Consider the following 23,636-nt stretch of genomic DNA (forward strand, 5'->3'; position numbering starts at 1 on the left):
AAACGCTCAAAGCACTCAAATTTCCTTATATAGCCATAGTTATTTATTTGATGTCCTTTTTTTTTCTTTTTTTGCCTTTTTGTTTAACAAATTTTAGATTTTTTTTTTTTTGGAAGGAGACAAATTTTAGGTTGTTAGAATGAATTTTAATTGAATTTAGAGTATATATGTACGTGTGTGTGTGTGTGTATATATATATATATATATATATATATTATTTTTTTCTCATAATTAATAGATTTGATTATACGTGATCTGAAATGTATTAAATCTAATTCTTTGAAATTTATAAATTTAAATTTAATTTGACCCGAGCCAACCATGTACAAAATCAAAGAGTTTTAATTAAAAGTTAGGGGCCAAAAATACTTTTAAAAATTAAATAGACAAAATAAAAATTTACTATCTTAAAGAGAGAATTAAAAAATTTTCACTATTTTAAGGTGCAAAATATAATAATTTTTGGGCTAGGGCGAGGTCACCTGTGGCCACTCCTCTCCCCGCCACTACATGTGAACCTATTACTTTGGCTAAACTTGAGATCGTGACGAATTTTAAAATTTAGGTATAGCCCAAATATTTATTTGTATTATTTCCAAATACTTTAGAATATAATAAATAATTATTTAAAACTTAATATCTAATTAAATTTAGAAAATTAATATGTATATCATTAATTTTAATTTCCTAAAAACTAAAAAAAATCCAACTCTCGACTTTGACATTTCATATAAATATATATGATTTTATAAAATTACATTCAAGCATATCTCGTAAAATTTAGACTCGCTACATAATGATTAAGTCAAGCATTAAGGAAAAAATATATAATTTTATAAATTAGTTGATCTTATAGGACCGACAAGTATCTAAATTAATAGATATATTTATTAATTAACAATGGATACTCATTTTAATTCAGAAAAAAGTAAATAATTTACTTTTTGAAATGAATCTGCATAATACATTTTAAAATAATAGGCTGGGAGATAATAATTTATCCTCAAAACAAAACAATAATAGATAGCATTTTCCTTTCTCTTCCTTGCTTATTTTAATTTACAAATATTATCTATCCCTTCACTCTCCTAAACAATTTATTAATTATGAATAATTTATACAATAATAGAAATAAAATAGCCCTCTTCCATTAAATAGGAAAAAAGGAATAAACAATAGACCAAATCAAACCAACATGTTGCAATAAGTTGATTAGTCCAAAATTGAGTTGTGAGGGCAAGCAATGGGACCTGCTTGGAATCTTATTTATTAAAAATTAAAAAGAAAAATATTTGTTAAATATAATAAATTCTTGAAGGTAATGTGCTGCCCACTTGGACTGCAATTATATTGTACTTAGACAGTTCAACACTTTTATTAGTTAATAAATAATAAAGCACCCTTTGCTATAGTGAAAGAAACTTCATATTATTAGCATATTTCATTTTGAGATTTGAGAACCCTCCTCTTTTTTTTTTTTTTTTTTTTTTTTTTCTTTTAAATACTTTAGTGCTTACATTGTTAATTTATTTTTTCATTATGATTAAAAGTATTTGTATTTATATCTTTTTAGCATAAGATAATTTATTGTATAAAATATTAATATTTTATAGATTGTACCACTTAATTTAGTGTTGGAAACTGACGAGGTGAAATATAAATTTTTTAAACTTTTAAAAAACAAAATGAATAAGTTTCCAAAAGTGTTCTAATAATTTTTTTTTTTAGTAAAAAAAAAGAGCAAAACAAAAAGTAGAAACCTATATTAACAATACCGCAAGCATCAGTCTAAAGAATCAAAGACAAGGAACTAGGATTAGATTATAATGTCCTTTTGAGTGTAAGATTAGTATCCTTATAGGATTTTTGGTGTTCTATCATTATAATTGTTTTTTTTCTGTAATACTTATTAAGGATCAAATCTTTAATTTTATAAATTTTATAGATAAATTTATATAGTTGGTTTAAATATATGGTGACAAACTAAAAATTACATTAGGAGCCATTAAAGGAAATCTTGACCCTATAAAAATGGTCCTCAATATTTTATGTCCTCCATTTTAGTGTTCAATCTTGTGAACCAGTTCATCACAGTGTCACTTTGTGGGGGCAGTAGTGTCTTTGGGCGGAAATCTAGGCCTATGCTTTTTTGGTTTGGGCTTTTGGATTAGGTCGTTAATTTATAACAGACAAAAAACCCATCCGATTTTTCATTTCAACGACCACCCATATATCTAACCAATCAAAGCATTAAATGGTAATAAATGAGAAAAATAACAATATTTTTAAATATTTAATAAAGAAAATAGTGATAACAATAGCTATCTATTGGTTTGATTTATGATATGATCTCATACACCCTATATAAATAAATTGAGAAATTGTAATTTTCTTAAAAAAAATCAATTCCTTTGTGTTTATTAGTTAGAATCAAATGATATTTTGATGTAACGCTGATTTTAATCCCATTTTATATCAAAATATTTTGAAATTTAAAATCTTAATATTCCCTTAATATCATTATTTCATGCTAATATAATAACGACGTGTCAAACTTTAATTCCCTCGTTGCATCATTATTTAAATGCAAAATTATTAATATCATTGTGATGTATTTGAAGGTAATATTAAAAAATATTATTTAAAATACTTATTTTTTAATAAAATATTGACTCTAATAAAACTTATATTTTGAGACGGACCCAGTAATTAAAATGAAAAAAAAAAAAAAAACATGAAGTACTGATCTAAGATCCGAAAAGAGTGGAATTTTGTCAAATGATATGGAGCTTTTAAAATGTCCAAACTTGTTTTTTTCAGATCCCAATTTCAACAAAAAAAAAAAAAAAAAATGGTACTTTTGTCCGTTGGGGACATTAAGTTGTTAACAACAACAAATGTTTTTGCACATGCAGTTGCAGAATGGGCCTTTTCATCATTTCCGGATCCTCGACGCGTCCATGTACAGTGTCTCGTGTCCCACATCATCCGCCTACTAGGCTATTAATGTGAAATTGTGAATGTCTATGTCTGTTAATATATCTTCATGGGCAAATTACTATAAAATCCTTAAAATTTAATTGAATTTATTTTTTTGAGAAGAAAATTTAATTGAATTTATTATTTCCTTTTTACTGTCTAAAAAATTTACTGTAAAGTATCTAACATTTGAAATATGTATAACTATGAAGTCCTTTCATTAGAAAATTACTCTTTTATTACTATTAGTCTTTTTTATGACGTGCATTGTAAGTTGACAATACTAATTATATTTTCATTTTTTGTCTTTTTTTAATTTTTTATCTATATAATATTAAAATATACGTTTTTGTTTAGATTAAAATAAATACAATCGGTTAATTTGTATTAGATTTTATTGTATAGGCTACTTGCAATGCTATTTTTTAAGTACTTGATTCTTTTTTTATATAATGAAATGGTTTCAGAATAAAGTTCAATCAAATACATATACTTTTTCCTTCGATCCCTAATTTATACATGTAGATTCTTAAAACTTTGATAGGTGCTCAAAAAGAAAATCAATTTATCCCTCAATTCCCGATCTTTGCTCTCAATCCCAAATCAATATCGATGTACAACTATAATAAATAATAATAATAACAAATTATTTTTTACTGATAGGTAAAAGAAAAAAATGAGAGGATGATCTGAATTTATAATGGTAATTATTTTGGCTATAGTGTGATAGTATTACTTTCCCAGTGTATTAGATAAAGTAATATATGAATATACTCACGAACTCTTGAAATCTAAAACAGAAATATATAGTTATAGTTTTTTTCAATTTCATAAACACTGTTTTCTTTCAAGTCAAACATATTTAGGATATAAAAGAAAAAATATCAAAAAAATTAAAAATATTTAATTAGGAGGCCATCTATTTATTGCAAAAAAGATATAAATCTCTTGGTAAATTAAAGTGACAGTGGTTACAAATTAATTCAATAACGAAAAAAGAAATAATAAATAATAAATTTTTATTCAGAACAAAACTCTTTAAGAACTCAACATAAAACGATAAATAAATTATATTAAAAAAATATCAATTTGAATTTCAAAAATAACCTGAAAATTGCTGTAATTTAATTAAATTTAATTTTGATGGACAAAAAAAAATATAAAGTCAAGTCAATAAATAAAAATTATAAAGCAAATCATGCTAGGATCTAATATTAGTTAGCTAATGAGTTTATTCAAATATTTTGTTTCTCTATTGTTCTAAGTTGCAAATTAAGTTAATTACGTAATAAAAAAATATTACATAAAAGAAATATTATATCTTCTCCAAATAAACCTATAATTTTTCCTATAACCATACAAGAAAAAAAGAGTATATTTTTTTTTCTTTTTTATTATCTATATTTATTTATTTAAAAAATAAATTTTATAAATTATATCCAATCAAGTAATAAAATGTAATTTTTATTTATTTTTTGTCTTAACCACAGGTATCCTGAGTCCACCGGGATAAAACTAAATCTTGCTCATATCAGGTCGGTCTAAGAAGAGATAAAGTGCTCCCTGAGTATTTACTCCACCAATGAGGATCGAATCCTCGACCTAACCTAAAAGAGAAGAGTGTCGAATCACTCATCCAAGCACTCATTAGTATAAAATATAATTTTTAAATTGGTTACGACTGAGATTATTTTTGAATATTCTAAATTTCATTTAGGGTGATATCAAAAATCTCATTATTCTCTCTTATTTTCATATTTATATATAGTATAGAAATACTATTTCGTAATTTAATTCTCCCCATTTAATATAATACTATTATTTAATCACTCAATGACAAAAATAGTAATTTTTTGAAATGAGCGACTAAAATAATCTAACGGATCTAAAAGTTACAGGTGTACAATTATTAAGTCAAAATACAATTAGTGATTTTCCATTCCATTGTTCTCTACAAAAAGTGCAGGAAGAAAAAAAAAATAGAAAAGGGAATAATATGAAATATAAATTCCTTCGTGGGAACAAATATACCTTTTTTTTTTTCAAAATAGTAAATATGCTCTTACTTTAATATTTTAAGTGATTTCTGGTTTCATTCCTTTCCATGTTCATAACCAAATAAAGAAATTGAATCGTAATTTTTTTTTTATTTCATGTTGCATATTAAATATAGAATAGAAAATTTATTATTCTATTTTGTTTTCTATTTCATTTATTATTTTAATTTCATTTGGTGTTTCTTCCCATGAAGTGCAATTTTAATTGGATTGTAATAGTAATAATTTGAAATGGGATTAGTGAAAGAGATTAGCTAATATCACACGAGAAATTTTACCTATTTCGACTAAACTAGTTGACTTAACCTTATAATATGTACTTTTAATTTAAGATCTAAGCATTTTGTTTTCAAACTTTGACATTTTGTATATTCCATAATTGTAGTAAGATATAATTAACTAACCTTTGACATTAAAAGCACATGGGAGCAAAAGGTTGTTGATTATGGGAATGGGTGTAATGGATTAGTTGAATTAATATACTTATCTCTCCATCAATCATTGATAAAATATTACCTAATCCTTAATTTTTACTTGTTTTAACAATTATTTATGAGTAGGGTCAAATTCAAAACTTGGAAACATTACATTTTGTTTTTCATAAATTTGGCAATTTAAATACTAATTAGTACTTGCTAATCACATATCAATTTTATTAATTATGGATTTATGATAAGAAATGACATATGGGGTATGACATTCAAATTAGAATAATCATCATTCATTTTTCGTCCGGTCCTAAATTGACAAGCTCCATTGAGCATTGTGCTATGGTCCTATGCTTTTATAGACAAAAGCTCTTTCCAAACAGAAACCAACAAAAATTGCAATATTAATAGTATCTATTTTTCAATTTAAAAAATTTATATTTCTTTGGCATCCCTTCATCAAAATCCTTGGACAAATATCAATCTTAAGCTTCTTTCACTGTCAAATGGTTCTCGTTTTGTCTATTTGGTAGTATTATTCAACTTCTTTTATAATGTTGACATTTTCATTTCTTATATTATAAATATTTTTTTAAAATTGGTTTGGGTCACTTGGTCAAAGTATTAAAATTAGAATCAATCTAACAATTTGACTTTTTTTTTTTTTTAAATTCACTTTTCCTTTTTATTTAATCTTACGAGTTGATCCAAATAAATTTGGTGGACAAGTCAATCAATTATTTCACTAGTTTTCACTTTCAAAATTCAATGTTTTAATCTTAAACTATATTTATATTTTTAAAAAATACACATGACTTCTCTTAAAATTTTAAATTTAAATTCAATTTTCATTTCTTCAGCTTTTTAATATTTAAAAATTTTTAACTCCATCCACAAAATAATACTAACTGAAAGTGAGATCCCATTAATCCCTTCCTAATGCTAAAAATAAAAAAATTCACATTTTTATTATTTTCAATAAAGTTATTCTATTTCTTTGGCTTGCATCAAAACCAAGAAAAATCCAACAAAAAACATATAAGTGATCACTAAGGGGACATAAAGCATAGAGAGTTCTTCTATGTGGGTATTTTGTTCCATTGCTTGAGTGCTGACTTCACTTTATACAACAAAAAGAAAAGTCAAAGGACCAAAAGCTATGAGAAAGTGACAAAAGAAATGACTTTTTACTTCTTAGGCAACATATGAAGCCAGTACATAAATACCCATTTACTTAATACTTATCTAGATCACCAGAAAAATAAAAAAAATTAGGAATTTAGCAGAAAAAAAAAAATTAAAGACTTCTCTATCATTTAAAAATTTGTGAATAAGTTTGAACCTATAACTTCATTTGCTTATCTCCCTCTCATGAAACTGAGAGTCAGATTAGAAGTAACATAGAACTAAGAAGAGGAATGTGATCATAATAGGAGCAATTACCAAACAAGTAAAATAAGGGACAAGAAAGGGAAGACCCATTTGGGTTCACATTTCTAAATGAACTAAAATGTATTAAATAGACATTGGAGTTGATGCATGGAGATGGAGGTTCCTTTGAAGTCAAACTAGATTGTGTATTTGGTGAAGAAAAAGAAATCATAGCAAAGTCTTCTCTTCCCCTAAAAAAAAACCAATTTCTTTTTACATTTTTAAAAATTATTTTTCTTAATATAGGAATCAGATTCACAATGAATTCTTTTTTATTAGAAAGATCTAATTTCATTTATTTGACCCACTGCTGCTAGATTTATTGCCTGCTTTTGAAAAATTTAGACCTTGCCTTCTGGGCAACATTTATATCTACCTTTAGCGCCACATTCAATTCTCTCTCTCTCTCTCCATTTGACTTGTATTCTTGATTTCTTTTTAGTAGAAAGACAACTAAATTAAACTTCAGTTTCCATCTAAAGCTCATAGCCCATTCATATCCACAACCCTCTCGTGTCATTAAAAATCTTAAAAATTTAACTTCTGGGTTTCCTGGATGGCTTCTTGAATTCGTCTCCAGCAGCAGATGAGGTTCTTGATATAAAGCTGCAATCTTGGTGAGTTATTTGTTTCACTTCAGTCTTTTTCTTGGAAAAAATGAAGTGGGTTTTTCTTCAAAACAAAGAAAACACAATTTTTTCTCCTTCACAGGACCCTTATTTTCTTCCACAGCCACCTCCACATCTTGATTCTGATACTGGTTTTAATCTAAATAACAAAATTAGCCCTAGTGTACTGCTTATTATTGTAATTCTTGCTATCATTTTCTTTGTTTCTGGTTTACTTCACCTTTTAGTGAGATTTCTTTTAAGACCACCAAACAGAGAGAATGATGAATTAGACAATGTAACTGCTCTTCAAGGGCAATTGCAACAACTATTTCATCTTCATGATTCTGGTGTTGACCAATCATTTATAGACACTCTCCCTGTTTTTCACTACAAATCCATTATTGGACTAAAAAACCCATTTGATTGTGCTGTTTGTTTGTGTGAATTTGAGGATGAAGATAAACTTAGGTTATTACCAAAATGTAGTCATGCCTTTCACATGGAGTGTATAGACACTTGGTTATTGTCTCACTCTACTTGCCCTCTTTGTAGAGGAAGTCTGCTTCCTGATTTCTCTTCAAGCAATAGCTGCTCTCCTATCGTGCTTGTTCTTGAATCTGGTAGTGAAAGTTCAAGAGAGATTGGAATTGATAGGGAAAACCATATTGGTAGAAGTAACTCTGTTTTGAATTCAAGTTCCCATGTGGGTTTCAATGGAGAAAATGAATTGGGATCTTCAAGTAAGGAAATTTCATATAAATCAAGTGAAATTTTGATAAAAGAGGAGTCTTTACCTAAAATGGTTGATTTAGGGGGGAAAGTTGTTCCTGTTAAATTAGGGAAATTTAGGAATGTTGATATCGGTGAAGGAAGTAGTAACAGTAATGTGGATGAGAGGAGGTGTTTTTCTATGGGTTCATTCGAGTATGTAATGGATGAGAATACTTTATTGAAAGTTGCTATTAGGACCCCAATGAAGAAACAATCAAGCAAGAAACCTTCTCTGCCTTTAACACCAGGGCATAGGCCTGCAATGTCTGAGTGTGATTGTGAATCAAGAAGAGAATTCCATGGATTTGAAGGAATTAGAAATGTAGAAAGTAATGGGAATGGGAATGAGAATTCTATTGTTGCTAGGAATGGAAATTCCAAGAAAGAAAGCTTTTCTATATCAAAGATTTGGCTTAGAGGAGAAAAAGAAAAGAATAAACCAAGCGGGGATTCAACGAGGAGGGCTTTTTCGTTTCGGTTTCCGGTTAATAACAAAAATGTGGGTTGTGGTGATGATTTGAAGTTGAAAAATGGGAATGTCGATGCAAGGACTAATTCAGAGATAGGAAGTTCTAGATGGGAATTTGATGAGGAAAATCAGAGTTTTAATGAAAAAACTCCTTCATTTGCTAGAAGAACTTTGCTATGGCTTGTGGGGAGACAAAACAAGGTTGTTCATTCATCATTTACACCTAATATGTAGTTTCTTTTCGATTTTTTTTTCTTGGATATTGTTATTTTTTCTGGGAAAATTTTCTTCTATTCAATCATTTTGTCTAAGGCAGAATCGGAATATATCTCTAGTTGGATAAAAAAAAAATAAAAGGAAAGAAAGCATACAATTGAAGCATTTGCATTTCATAGTGCTTGTTGTTTTCATATCAAAACAGGAATTTTCTTGATGATTGTGTTCTTCTTTTTGTCTTTTCAAGGTCAACAGTTTTTGCCTAACAACTTGTTTCCCCATAATTGAAATGTTGGACTATTAACTCCAATATTAAATCTTTGATTATTACTTACATGCTAAGGTTCTGGATAATGGATTTTTTTTTTTTTTTGGGTTTGCTTTTTGGAACAGTGAAAATCCATGTGGTTTGTATTAAAAAAAAAAAAAAACAAATCAATGGGATGTGGCTAAAATTGAAATTTTGATTTTTCAGAATGTTTTCTCCAAAATAACGTATCCATTTGAAAATGTCAGAGAATACTAATTTTAAAATTTTTTTAATTGTATCCTCATTTCTATTAACGCAAAAATTATTTTCTATAATTTTTAAAAATCCATTGTCCCTCTCTTAATTTTATTAATAGATTAATGAAGAGAGAATTGTGAAGATGGGAGTGATAATGTGATATAGTCAAATTAGAAATATTTTATTAGAATTTTAAGAATAATCTAGTTGAAATTAAAAAATATTTTATTATAATTTAAGTAACTTTATCATTTTGTTTAATCACTGTATAATAAATCTAAAATGGTAGATAAAAATTGATGGAAGGAGTAAAACATTTTTTTTTTAAAACATTAGTCCTCTAAATTAAAAAATTGAGAAACAATGTTAATTTTTATGTTGAAAAGATTGGAAAATATATAATTTAAAGAAATAAATTACAAAAAAAACACCAAAATCAATCATCACTTGTTAATATCAGTTGGTTGTATTTTATGTGTGGGTTCATTCAATGGTCTATCGATCACAATAAATGATATGAAAGAAGCAGAATTCAAATTCGAGTGCAGCTGGCTCTGGCTGTTTGCATTAAATAGAAAAGTAATGGCTGATGTTAATAACGTCACGAGAACGGTTGAGAGCACTTGTCTGTGTTATGTTTTATTTTTACACCTAACAATAATATCTGATGTGATATAAAACAACATTTAGTTTATATGACAGAGGATAATTTTCTCCTACAGAAAAAACTTGAATCGGAGATCTCTTACTCTGTACATCTTCTATAAGACATGAGAAAACTAGTCAGATTATATTTTATTAGTGCGTTAATGAATTTGATTAGGGCTTAATTAATAACAATAATAATGTAAAATACAATAAAGGTATTGGATCAGTAAAAATAGACTGTATTTACAAACGAATTTTATTCATAAAATTAATGTCAGAATTTGAAGTCATTATTCGGAGGAATTTACATGAATACTATCTTAAGTCTGAACGTGGAAACACTTATATTAACAAAAAAAAAAAAAAATCTAAAATGAATTTTTGATACCAGCTCATTGGTTTTGAAAATTATAGAAATACTTTATATTGTTAATCTATAAACAATTTGGCCATATAAAATTTGATACCTGACCGTTATTAAATCTCCCTCTTCAATAACCAACACTCCAATATTTAAAAAACAATTAAAGGTTTTATGAATATTTATGTGCAAAATGAAAATATTAACAATTAATTTTTGTGCATTGAAAACCGTAGTCTAACTAAACTGGCGAATGAGAGGAGTTGGAGAAAAGGGGGCCGGATAGGAGCCCAATTTGAAAAGCCCAACCACCTCGTTAAGTACAGAAGTCTATCACAAACACATGGTCACTTCTTTGGCAGTCAATGCCTTGTTAGACTTTTCAATATTTGCATGCTTTTAGGAGTTCTTATTTATGGGTTTTGAGAGGTTGGAGAAGAAGAGGACTCTTCATCCATGTGGCAGTAGTTTTCATTTCTTTTTTTTTTTTTTTTTTTTTTTTGTGTGCTTTTTACCAATGGATTAATTTACTGATGAAATGAATTTAATTAAAATTATACTAAAAAATAATTTACTTATTTTTGATAAAAAAATTAGTTACTAATTTTTTATTTTTGAGTGTTTCTTTTATTAATTTATTTTGTCTCTTTTGGGATCTATGAATATAGTTTATATAGTCTATATTAGAGTATTTTCATCTTTTCTTAATAATTTAACAGCAAATTCATCATAAATAATTGTAATTTCATCCTTTTTATTTTGATAAATAACTAAGTAGTCTCATTAAACTATTTAGAGTCTGTTAGGCAAAATTAATTATTTTGATAGCTGTTAGTTATTTTAGTAGACTTTGATTGTTAGCTGTTTGAGTAGTTTTTCATGAAACGCTACAAGCTAAATGTTATATGAGTTAATTTTTCACAAAACGCTACATTAATCTCTAAAATTAGTTCAAACGCTATGTTACTGAATACTATAAAAAGTAAATCAAAACGCTAAAAACTATTTAAAAAGCTTTAGTCATTACGTTTAAAAAAAAAAAAAATCATTTTAGAGGTTAAGTATCCTATAATATTTGACTGATTGCTCTTTCACATTTAATATAGTTTTATCATTTATTCTTTACGTTTAATATTGAATTATTGTTTAGTTCCTCATCTAACAGTAGAAAAAACACTTTTTTCGAAGGAAGAAATTAAAGAAATTAAATTTTCGATATTAATTAATATATTTATCAAACAAGAGGGATGAATTTATAATTATGATCAAATCTAAGGTCTGAAATAATCATTTTCCTTATTTCAATTGCCATTCTTGTCTTCTCCATAGAGTGAAGTCTTAGCTATATAGGCCTGCATCGAAAAATTGATTGAACGGCCAAATTCCTTGAATCTCCACTAATTTGACACCAAGTTATTATTGCAGTTGGCCATAACGAACGTCTTTCAGCTTATCTTCGTACAGGCTTTGGAAGTGTATACATATATATAGCCACGCAAAAAGCAGGCTGATCGAGGAGTGACATTAAATCTTGCTGGTGGGTGTGGGATAAAATGAAAGCCCACTTGGAAACAAGAATTGTACACAACATGCTTACACCGACCAATGTACTATTTACGTGGTCCTCTCCATTATTCACCGCGTCTCTAAAAATCTTCTCTTTTAGCAAATTCTCCGCGTAAAAATGGTGAAATCCATGAATTCACTTTTAAATTTTGTAATTTTAATATTATAGCATTTTGAAATTTATAAATAACTTATTGTGCATTTAGATTTATAAATTTTGATGACTTTCATGTCTTTCATATTAACAAGAACAACAATTTTTTTGTGAGACTAAAATATTGATTTCATGGGTGCGGTTTCTGATTCAAGTTCAGGATGACTCGGTTTGTTGTACTTAATTATGAACACACCAAATTAACTATTGAGGGTTCCAATGTCTAATTTTTTGAACTACTGAGAGTTGAATGGTATTCCTACGTACCATATTGTGAAGTTACAAGTTGAAAAAGACAAGGGGAATAAGGTAATATTTTTTTTCCACAACATCCAAAAGTTAAAAGAACAAAAATCCACAAGATGACAAGGAGCTCGACGAACTCTGCTCCATACCTTCCCCATAATATTGCTTTAGAATCTTGTCCCAACTTAGGCAACCTCTTCTATATAAACTCCCTTTTGTCTCCACAATTCATACAATACCCAATTAATAAATAAGATTTTAGATTTTTAATTAATTTTCTTGTTTTATTTTCCATGAATAGAGGAAACCTCAAGACGAAGAAGAGCAACCGCTTGGTAGCAAGAAAGAAAGTGAAATTAGTTTCACTTTCAAGAAGAAGAAATGTTTGTACTCTAAGAAGAATGATTCCTGGTTGTGAGGAAGTTGATGAAGAAACTTTGTTTCAAAAGTCTATTGATCATATTGTAAGGCTTAAACTGCAAATTGGAATTCTTAGGAGTCTCTTGAAGTTCTATGAGATTTGAGTTAAGCCTTCATGTGAATGTAAGTGCTCGTTGCATGGAATTGTATAAAATGTAAAATGCAACATGAAGTAATCATGTCTAGAAATTTCCGGCCTTTCTTTTATTATGATATGTAGTTCATTATCACGTAATATTACTTTTTTTTATTAATCACAGTTATGTCACTTCACACATACGCAGCTGCCAGGCTTTTCATAGCCTTTAACACCCGCATGGCGCTTAGGCTCTGCCAGTAACCTAAGTGGTGAAGCATTCTCTGAGGGTCTTAGCATAATGTCCAGCTCAGCATGTCTTGGAAATAAACGCTTAGTGCATCCGAGTCTGTTTTGTCTAATTTTATTGCAAAATAATTGCATTTACTATTAGTCAGCAGATATAAAATTGCTCAAAAGATTTATTTTCATGTATTGAACAAAAAAATTATGATGTTACATTGATAATAATTACACAATTAAAGTACAAAAGCAGGATGGAGATCTTTTTTAGCTTCAATTTTTGAATAGTTGAAACTCATACTTTGCAACAGAAGTGGAGAGCATAAGCATATGATTGATAGTAGAGGCCCATGTCTTGTAACGATGATAATCATCACCCATGTCTAGCTTTATTATCCCTTGATTTGTAGTCAACACTATAAGATAACATGTGCCCTCAATTTCTTGATCTTCTTCTGAATCTTTATACAACTCAGCATGCAGGTCCAGTATAATACCTATGTATAGCAATTAATCCAATCATAATTAATCTTCACATTAATGAACTTCTTAATTAATCTAGGGGTTATTTTATAATTAAAAAACAAAAAAATAAAAAGAAAAAGAAAAAGAGAGGCAGCAAAACATACTTTCCTTCTTGCTTTTCAACAAATTGAGCTTTCTCATTTTTAGAATAACCTACAAAATAAATATAAGGATCAAGAAATTGCAATTATGTCACATGCAGCTTTGTTTATTTTATATAGAACATAGTCAAACCTTGGCCTGGCTGTTGAGGAAAATAGACACTGATCTCACTCTAAAATTTCCTGTAAACACAAAGAATAATAATAATAATATTAATAACAAAATGTGGGTAAAAGGAAAATAAATTAAATTATATATATATACCATCAGGTGTTTCAACATGGAGTTCAGAGCCATTGGCAAGGATTGATCTAGGTTTTTGAAAGTCAAAATCAAGGTCATTATTGTCCTCTATGGGCAGCACTGGTGCACTTCCATTTAGTATATTTTTGCATCCTGTTCTTGCTTTAAGAGTAGCTGCTCCTTTTAATGCTGCATCAGGCTCAATAAAGCACACATTCAACTTAAAAATGGAAAGCCAGGTGTTCTAACTATTCATTGAAAAAAATAATAATAAAGTAGAAAAAAATTTTAAATTTTTTTTATTTTAATTAGTCGGTAGTAGGCAAGTTTTTATCACGAAAACTGGTGAAAGAGAATATTGTTACATGTTGCAGCAGCAGCAGTGAGTGTTAGGATGTCACTTGCAGTGGTACCACTCATGGCTGAACCTATCACGCTGCTAAGCTGTTCCCTCTTCGCTCCCATCGCTTCTGCGACTTTGGCGCACTGTGCCGCCACCAAAGCCGCCGCAGAGACCACCGCTTCCTCCTTGGTGGTACCGGATTCATTATTTTTTTTCGAGTTCTCAGCAGCAATAGCAGCTAGTGCAGCAGCTACACCTGCAACTGATATTGCTGCATGTACTTCTGCTCTTTGTAGCCTATCTTCTTCTTTTCTCTTTTGTTTTATCTCTTTCAACCATTTCTTGATCGATATTATCTTAAATGGTGCTATTTTCCATGGCAACTGCATCAAGAATTATTATTAAATTTGTCTGCAAGGTTACCATAAAGAGTAGCTAATGACCAAAAAAATAGATTTCGTAATAAAATTCCAAAAATTTTAAAATTAAAAATTAAAAACTTGAAGTTTATACTTACCCATTTCTTTCTATTGTAATTTAACTCAGGATGCATTGCTTGTTGCATCCATATCCATGACTGCAAGTAGAAATAAAAATTTTAATCACTAATCTTTTGTTTGGTATCAACAAATTCGAAGTATAAAATTCATTTATAAATGCTCATTTTAGTGCGTGAATATCCTAAAATTTGTATTTGTTAGAGTTAAATGAGTATTTTCATAATGTCAAACATAAAAATATAAAGTTTTTATTAAATTTACAAAAATTCATATAATTGATTCATATCAAATAGACTTTAAGCATTTTATTTTTATTTTTTGGTTTGCACCATGTGGTATCCATGCTCGGCTGAGACGATATATATTCGGATAATTATATGTTCAATATATAATACCTTAACATCGTTAGATTTCCATGGTGGTAGATTCTTGAAGTCTGAATCTTCCATTTTCTGCACACAAAAAATAAATAAAATTACAAAAAATCAAATCTTCCCTCTCTAATTACTTATAATTTGAAAACGGATTGCAAGAAATGCTAATAAAATTTACTCACCACAAAAGAAGGCTTGATCAAGTCACAATCAAATTTCTTTATTGAGTTGTCTAATAGAACAATTGATGATTGATCAGAAAGCTCTGGTTGAAGAGCTTGAACTGCAAAATTGCACCAAGTGCTTGAAAGAAACTCCATTGTTTCAGGATGTGCTTCACAAGGAGTTGGCTTGGCAATTGAATCCATATAATGTGGCTGTATTTCGTGAATGACAAGTTAGTGAAGATGGCAAGCTTATGAAGCTTCAGATATAAATAAACTCTTAACATGAATGAATAGCTAAAGGGACATGTTTGAATCACAATCATGTCACTGTTTTCATGTGGGTTCTAATTTAATAATTTTGGTTCGTACATATTAAAATGTTTTTTTTTTTTTTTTTTTTTTTTTTTTTTTTTAAATGCGTTTGTTTATTTTTGAAAACAAGCATTCAACCATATATCAGGCCTTAATTTTGCTTTAAAAAATGCATTTTTTTATATAATTTTTTTAAACAACTCACGGAGTTTTTGGGAGTAAAAGAACAACGCTACATAAAATGTTATACCTGTAGAAATACAGAAATAGTATTGTTTGAATAAAGTTAAAATTTTTTCATTTTAATTAAATTTTTTTATATATAAAATGAATTTTGCATTATACACTAAACTAATATTTAGTGAGCTGTAATGAAATATAATGTAATATAATTAAATAGATTCTAATATAATATTTATATTATAGATGTATTTAATTACGCAGCATTACTTCCTATTAAATTGTTTAATTTTAATATCTTACATTTGAAAAGGAGTATCCATAAAAGGGATTATTTGGACTCACATTTTTAATGAGATGGAGTATGATTAAATTAACATCCTAATACATGTGGTTCTAGCATCATTACCATTAATGTGATTGACCCATATAGGAGATTAGAAATTTCAAAAAAATAAAAAAAGTTTTAAATTGTTGAAATTTTGGCTTAAAGGTTTTTAATTAAGAAGTGATATTAGGTACAGCTTGTTCCTGTCCTCATAAGCACATCGTCTAAAAAAACAAAACAAAGAAAGTTCCTCAAAAAGGGTTTTGACAGGTGAGATATCATAGTTGGAAAGGGCATAAAATAATTATAAGTTGGGTGCATACTCAAAATATGAGGATTGGGAAACAAGAAGGGCCTACTAGTTATTGCAAGAGTTTATAGATAAACACATTTTTTTTTTTATTCAGGTCCATATCTGTTTTAATAGTCTAAAAATCTGACTAAATTCCGCTTGCATTTAGAGGAGTTTACATTATAAAAGATTGAACTAATAACCTAAGCCATAGTGATCAACCCTACAAACGTTTTTCGCCACTAAATTATTCTATTCGGATTATGAACACATATTTATTAAAAGAGTGTCTTTTTCAATATTTCATTTAGAGGGAACACATGCTAACCATTGCAGAAGCATGGATTTTTTTTTTAAGATAAAATGATATTTTTAAAGGGAATAAAAAAAAAAAAAAAATCCCTTTTCCTTTTTTTTGTATCTTTAAATGAAAACCATAATTTCAAGCTAAGGATGAACAAGTTTATGATATTTTTTAAGTACTAGGGCCACCACATTATTAGCCCCTCTCTAACCAAAACTGGCCTGAATTGTTAGGCATTATAACCAAGCATGCAACTAGGACCGACAATGGCTAAAAGAGACTGGACATGAATCATTGATGCTATAACCATAATCATAAAGGGTCATGAACACATGTATCATTGAAGCTAAACATTCTTTTATTAGAATAATTACATGCTTGAGTTATTAATTAATTTAGATATTGTTCTTTCAAAAAAGGCCTAATGATTAAAAAAATTAATTTTCTTAAATCACAAATTATGTTCTATTCTTGCAAAACATATTTTTATCTTAATTTAGAAAATTAGTTATAACTAATTATAACTATAACTATATTCTTTTATCAATTAAAATTAGGGTAAAATAGTTTATTTTCAAAGATTTAGAGAGATATATAATTCTAATTTATTGAAAAAATGGGTGCTTTTAGTTACTAATGAAGGAAAGGCTTTTTTGGGATTTGATTATTTAAAAAATGTTTATGGGGTCACCTTATTATTCTCTTGTACTGATGGATGGTTGGACTTTAACTTAAGAGATTCTGTTAAAGGAGTGCTCATAATTAGGCTCATGTGACAAGCGAATAATTTAGTTCTAAGCACTTAATAAATTTTAATTGTTAATCTAATATTAAGACTAGGATCAATGCATTATTCTTTTCTGATTAACTTGTAAGGTTCTGCGAAAACTAATTTTCAACATTCTCAAACAAACTAATAATAATTAAATAAGTAAATAAAAAATTAATTGGGGAAAAATAATCTTGTCATTAATAATTTTTAATAAAGGACAATATATAATATGAGATTAAAAATTATTTGATAACAAAAAAAAAAAAACTGCAAAATAGAAATTAATGATTGCGTAGATATAATGTGTCGTAACAAATTTTATTGGGTAGTAATTTGATTGCTTTGCTATTAAATTTGATTCAAAATTAATTTAAAATCACTCTGCGAGTCAACCCGACTTCAATCCGTCCAAATAAAAGGCATGATCTGAGGTAAACCAAACCAAACTGACTCGATCCCAAAAGTGACTCAACCCAAACCCACTCGACCCGACCTGTTTGCCACTTCTCCTACCCATCGTGTTCCTTGATTTCCTATCAAAACGACGAGTATTACCCTAAATCTCTTGACTTTTCTTAAACAAGTTCGGTTGGGTCCAACTTTCAAAAACTTTAATGCCATTGTCTCTGTCGTCTGCTCCAAAATTGAAGTAACAGTCGCCCAACCTCTTCTATTCTTTGTTTCTGTTACCTGGTCTGCAGGTGCAGGTAGTGATAGATTGGACCCAAAAGTGTCAAACTTGAGCCCAAACCTAAACTGGGCCTGTCCTATAATCATCCATAAAAATGGTGGGGACTTGCTTTCTTGTCTGAGAAAGATAACGTGAAGCTCTGAAATTAGTCTTGCAGTGGGACTAGCAGTAGCAGTGGACTCATCTCCCAGTTAAAGATGCCTGTACTTTGGCTCTATGTGTTTGTCTTATTAAATCAAAATATTTATTTTAAATATATCATATTTATACTATATAGTATTATTTATGGACATAACACAAAAGATATTAAAATTACTATTAAAGGAATACTCTTAACATCAATACTGTCCTGCTTAGTCCAAATTCTGGTACAGAATACACAGCAACATCATATCATGAACCTACTAAAAGAAGGTTCATTACGCTCAGCTTTCTTAATTTGTTGCTTTTACATTTTTTTTCTTAAGTGGAACATTTCCATTGGCCTCTTATGTATGTATCTTAGCTAAGTTCTTGTATAGATAGATTAGTATATATGTATTAACCCTTCTATTAAATGCTAAAATGATATCAGTTACTTAATTTTTATACTCAAGTTCAATTTAATAAGTAGGCTTATTTAATCTAATTTTAATATTAGTTACTTAATTATACTAAAGTTCAATTTTTTTGACACATATATTGAAGTATTTTTACCAGATACTGCGACCAATTTAAAGAATTGAAAATTTTATTATCGCATGGAAAAGATAATTTATTTCATTTTTGAATTATTCATCTATATTTTTGAATTTTCTATTTAAATAATAAAAAAAATTGTATTTATGTAATTTAAATTAGAAAAAACTAATATTATAAGATGTAAATAAATCATGCAACACATGAGCATAATTTTCATAGATGTAAACTATCTTAAATTCATTAATGGACTTAATGTGTAATACGACATATACCTTAGAAAATTTCTTGCATACACCCGGTCCGGTGTATGGGTGGTCCATGTATGAAGCCAATAAAAATTTCTTTTTTTTTTTTAAATATTGATGAAGGTAAGTTTTTCCCTCCCTAAATGTTCACTATTTCGGCTTCTGATCGTCTGCTTCAAAATTATTTATTTAGAGTGGTGTGTTTTTGCATATACAAATGATAAATCTAATGTTAAGAAAAGTGAACATTACCAATAATATGATTCTCAATTACTAGCCAGCTTGATCACTCTTGCTCTTTATATATACATGCATGCATACATACATACAAGTATGTATGCATGTGTATGGATTCCCTTTCATTGAAAGATAAAATTAACAAATTAGCAAAAAAAAAAAAAAAAAATATACCATTGAAAATAAGTTACATTGCTTTATGTGTTACTTTCCACTGTAAAATTCATGAACTAATAAATTTTTTTTTTTAAAAAAAAAAAACTTCATTTAAAAGATTTTTCTTAATCTCATGTTGAAATTAGATTTGAATTGTTATTATAGAATGGATAGAATATATTACTATTATATAATATTTAATGACCCTCTTGTTAGTATATTTTTCATTGTCTCATTGGAATTAGCTTTTAAGATCAGATTGACTTCAAACTGATTGAGTACCTTGAAATGTAAGAAAAATCTGAACAAATCTAAAAAATTATTGTTCATGTTCAACATTTTATTATTATATTGAATTAATATTGTATGGACAAAGTGTTTGATTTTGCCAAGTAGTTGTGATTTGGTTGGGTTTTTTTTATTAATGTAAAGAGTTTGAAGTTTAGAGTGAAAATTTTTTTTTAATCAAAGAGTTTTCATTAGTTCGGTAAGTCAAGAGGAGAACTAACTTATTATGTTATTTCGACTATTGAATTCTCGATGAATAAAAAAAAAAAAAGTGTTTGATTTTAAAGTATAAGAGGTTGATGAAGTCAAAGGAATTCTTTTTTTTTTTTTTTTTTTGAAGGGAAATAGCAAATCAATTTTAAGATACAGTAAAGTAACTTTTCTTAATTAGGATATATAATAATTAGGTTTTGATAAACTAATAATCACTGAGTTGATAATCAATTAACAAATGATATAAACAATTATATTTTATAACAGGAAGGACAATCTTCTTAAGACGTTTGCTCTTGTCACCATCATATAAATATTCTGAGCAATCAGAAGCTTCTGCGTACAAATATTTGCAGTTGGATAGGCCATTGTTTTTTATATTAAATACCCATTTTTCTATTAAAAGAAAAACAGTATCTATAAGCAAAAATGGTGTAAAATACTTTTCTCTCCTTCCTCGCAAAAAAAAAAAAAAAAAAAAAAAACCCTCTAAAGAGAATGAATAAAGTAAGTAATTAATCTCTCAAGCATTCCAAAAAAGAAATCTCTTTGTGCATATTTATGCCATGTGGCTCATTTTTCTCATGTTCCTTGTATGGAAGATTGAATTAATTAACCCATTGAAGAAAGAGGGAGAAAAAAGAGATAAAGAAGATGCAAGGAAAATAATGAACTTCAAAAATCAGCAAATTAACTTTATATATGCAAGCACACAGAAACAATTAAACAAAAAGAAGAGAGGAAACAATAAACTAATAATTAAAGAGACCGAATAACATTGATCACTTAAAAATGCTTAACTCAAACTGTACATGCTTAAGCTACTGCAACTAGCTAGCTTCTCATAATCTTTCCTTCATCTAATTTTTCCAAAAAAAAAAAAAAAGAAATACAGAATTAAAAAGTATATATATATTTAAATAAAAGATAGTACTCATAATTCTCCATTAATTGATGCTTCTATTTACCATGGATTATCTCTGTTGCTTTAGCAAGAGTTCTCATTACATCAACTTGAGTTCGAAGCGACATTATATAATCTAGGGTTTCTTCAATCAAAGATATATCATCCATGAATTCACCTCCTGGTACAAGACTCTTTAACACCTGAGTTCTTTTCTTCACAATCTTTCTTGCAAGAGATTTAGCCAAACCCATTTGAGGAGCTACACTATTTCTTCTCAGCTTTCTCGAGCGATGAATCTTCTTCAAGATTTTCTTGCTTCTAACCCTCTTATTATTATTATTATTATTAGGTCTTATCATCGTCGGCCTCTTATTATTAAAAGCTAACACAAGGTCAACAATTTTATTATTGCCATTATTGTTGTCTCTTAAAGCTTTCTCCATAATTGCACGACTCCATTTTGTCATGGAGTTTCTTGTAGAAGCTATGGCAATGTCTGCGGATAGCTTTATTGCTTTCTTTCTTTCTAAGATGCTCATGTTTTGCTTTGCAGAATCACATACTTGAAGACCCATCATCCATTTTTTCAGAAATTGTTGCTTCAGTGACTGAGGAGCTCGCATTTCTAGAATAGAATTAAAGAAATTAATTAATAAAAGAAAAATGAGGATCAATTCTTAATATTTGTTTTCCAATAGTGAGGATTTACCGGAAAAAAAAAATGCACCAATGAATTTCAGCAGAGTGATATTGTGAGAAACTGGGTTTAAAATTCACTATAAGTAGAATTATGAAGAAATAGGAAAAAAATGCTAAAAAGCTTTACCACTTCTTATAGCTTGTCTAAATATGTGGTCATTTGCTTTTTCTTACATTACAAAGATATATATATAGAAAATAATTAATAATAGAAAATTCTTCTTATCAAAACATTACGCCGTATTAAAAACTTTTTTTAAAACTGTGAAGTTACATGTTTGAATTATAATTTTAGAACTGTAAAGTCACGAGTTTTAATTAAAGTCAGCGTATAATTAACCAAAAAAAGTATTAAAAAGCTTTAATTACTACTACCTATAGTCCGTCGAACGACACGATTATTGTACTCTTTATTTACATGTATAAAGAGAGTACATTTTCTCAAGAACTAAAAAGAAAAAGATAAAAATCGAAGAGAGATTATATAAGCTAACTAAGAAAATTAAGGAAAATTAGGGTTTCAAAAGAACATTTTAGCTATATAGTTTGAATTATGCACATAATGCTTCTAATACCATGAGACAATAATTATACACATACTAAAACTACACGTACCTTGTTAGTATAATATATATATATATATATATATATATATATATATATTCTTGTATTGATCAAGAGGAGGTGATACCCATGGGAAAAGAATGAGAGAGACAATAGTTGCAGAAGAATGCAGTTGCTGTTTCTTGGGTTGAACAGATCCAAGAAAGTGAATGCAAGAATCCTGAAATGAAATGAAGCTTGAGAGAGAAGAGAGGGAGAGAATGAGAAAGAGAAGAATGTGAAGAAACCCAATTTATTTGCTCCAAGGAAAGAAGTGGTGGGCCTTTGAAAGAAAGACACCGCACATGCAAGCACATGGTGTTCGTGGCCCACTATACAAAACCTAGACGATATTAAAATTAAATAATTAAATAAATAAAAATTATGAAAGGGTGTTTTTAATTTGATTTCTGTTGAATTAATTAATGCATTAAAGGTTCCATCAATAGAATGCATACCAAACATCTGTTACTCGTTACGGATACAAAATAAACATGTAAGGGAATGTCAAAAATTATTATTATTATTTACTTTTTACTGTAAAAAACCCTTGTTAGATTATTATTTTTTTTTTTTTACTTTTTTAACCCATTTGAAATGATAGAGAATACGTAATTACTCATGATATATTGATCTAAATATATAACAAGCCAATTATATATTGACATATAAGAAATGCAGTTAAAATTAATTCAATTTATAATAAATAAATAAGGGTGATAAAATCTCCAACCGCATATTTTTTCAAAGGTACCGACTGCATTTCTTATGTGTCAATAAATAATTCGCATATACTAGGAGTAAATAAATAATTCTCTAAAATCATTAATTAAATATTAACGACAAATAAATATATTAAACAGAGTCATGTAAGAGTATGTATTGGCATTTTCTAAAGTAGAAAATGCAGAAATAGCAAGCAGCATAGTACCATAAAAAGCTATATAATTAATTTGCATATTATTTGGATATGGGAGATGAAGAAGTAGATGAGCAAAGCATTTCATTTTCTGGACAAACAACTGAAGTTTGTATTTTTAAGACCAACCTATCACATATTTTCTACAAATAAACAGAAAAGGGAAATTATTAATACTCAACACTTAGTGGAAAATGATTTTGAGGTTGTTTATTTATGGATTCATTCGTATAAATATAATTCATACAGATAACTTATAATATATAATTCGAGCCGAGAGATTTTAAATTTTGGATTTCAAACCTTATGAATAAAATTCACTTAACATTAAATATTAAGATATGAAAAATCTAAACCATGCCCAAACATTA

The 23,636-nt window shown here is 28.1% G+C and overlaps 3 protein-coding genes across 3 annotated transcripts; 1 reads left to right on the top strand and 2 right to left on the bottom strand.

The window, feature by feature from the left end:
• Positions 1-7,016: 7,016 nt before the first annotated feature.
• LOC105633598 (RING/U-box superfamily protein) lies at positions 7,017-9,127 on the top strand. The gene has a single exon (XM_012216222.4). It carries the CDS (start codon positions 7,553-7,555, stop codon positions 8,978-8,980), a length of 1,428 nt encoding a protein of 475 aa, XP_012071612.1. The 5' UTR covers positions 7,017-7,552; the 3' UTR covers positions 8,981-9,127.
• Positions 9,128-13,293: 4,166 nt separating this feature from the next.
• LOC105633597 (auxin canalization protein (DUF828)) lies at positions 13,294-15,684 on the bottom strand. Its single transcript, XM_012216221.4, has 8 exons — positions 15,454-15,684; positions 15,293-15,349; positions 14,915-14,974; positions 14,420-14,780; positions 14,076-14,243; positions 13,944-13,993; positions 13,814-13,862; positions 13,294-13,681 (listed from the first exon to the last, which is right to left on the bottom strand). The coding sequence occupies exons 1-8, from the start codon at positions 15,637-15,639 to the stop codon at positions 13,458-13,460; spliced, it is 1,155 nt and encodes a 384-aa protein (XP_012071611.1). The 5' UTR covers positions 15,640-15,684; the 3' UTR covers positions 13,294-13,457.
• Positions 15,685-20,890: 5,206 nt separating this feature from the next.
• Positions 20,891-22,580, bottom strand: P1R1 (transcription factor). The gene is made up of 2 exons (XM_012216220.4): positions 22,359-22,580; positions 20,891-21,669 (listed from the first exon to the last, which is right to left on the bottom strand). Exon 2 carries the CDS (start codon positions 21,665-21,667, stop codon positions 21,098-21,100), a length of 570 nt encoding a protein of 189 aa, XP_012071610.1. The 5' UTR covers positions 21,668-21,669; positions 22,359-22,580; the 3' UTR covers positions 20,891-21,097.
• Between the last annotated feature and the right edge of the window lie 1,056 nt (positions 22,581-23,636).

Source organism: Jatropha curcas, chromosome 8, assembly GCF_041381405.1.
Source record: "Jatropha curcas cultivar XTBG-Jc1 chromosome 8, XTBG_Jcur_1.0, whole genome shotgun sequence".
In the NCBI taxonomy this organism is placed as follows: domain Eukaryota; kingdom Viridiplantae; phylum Streptophyta; class Magnoliopsida; order Malpighiales; family Euphorbiaceae; genus Jatropha; species Jatropha curcas.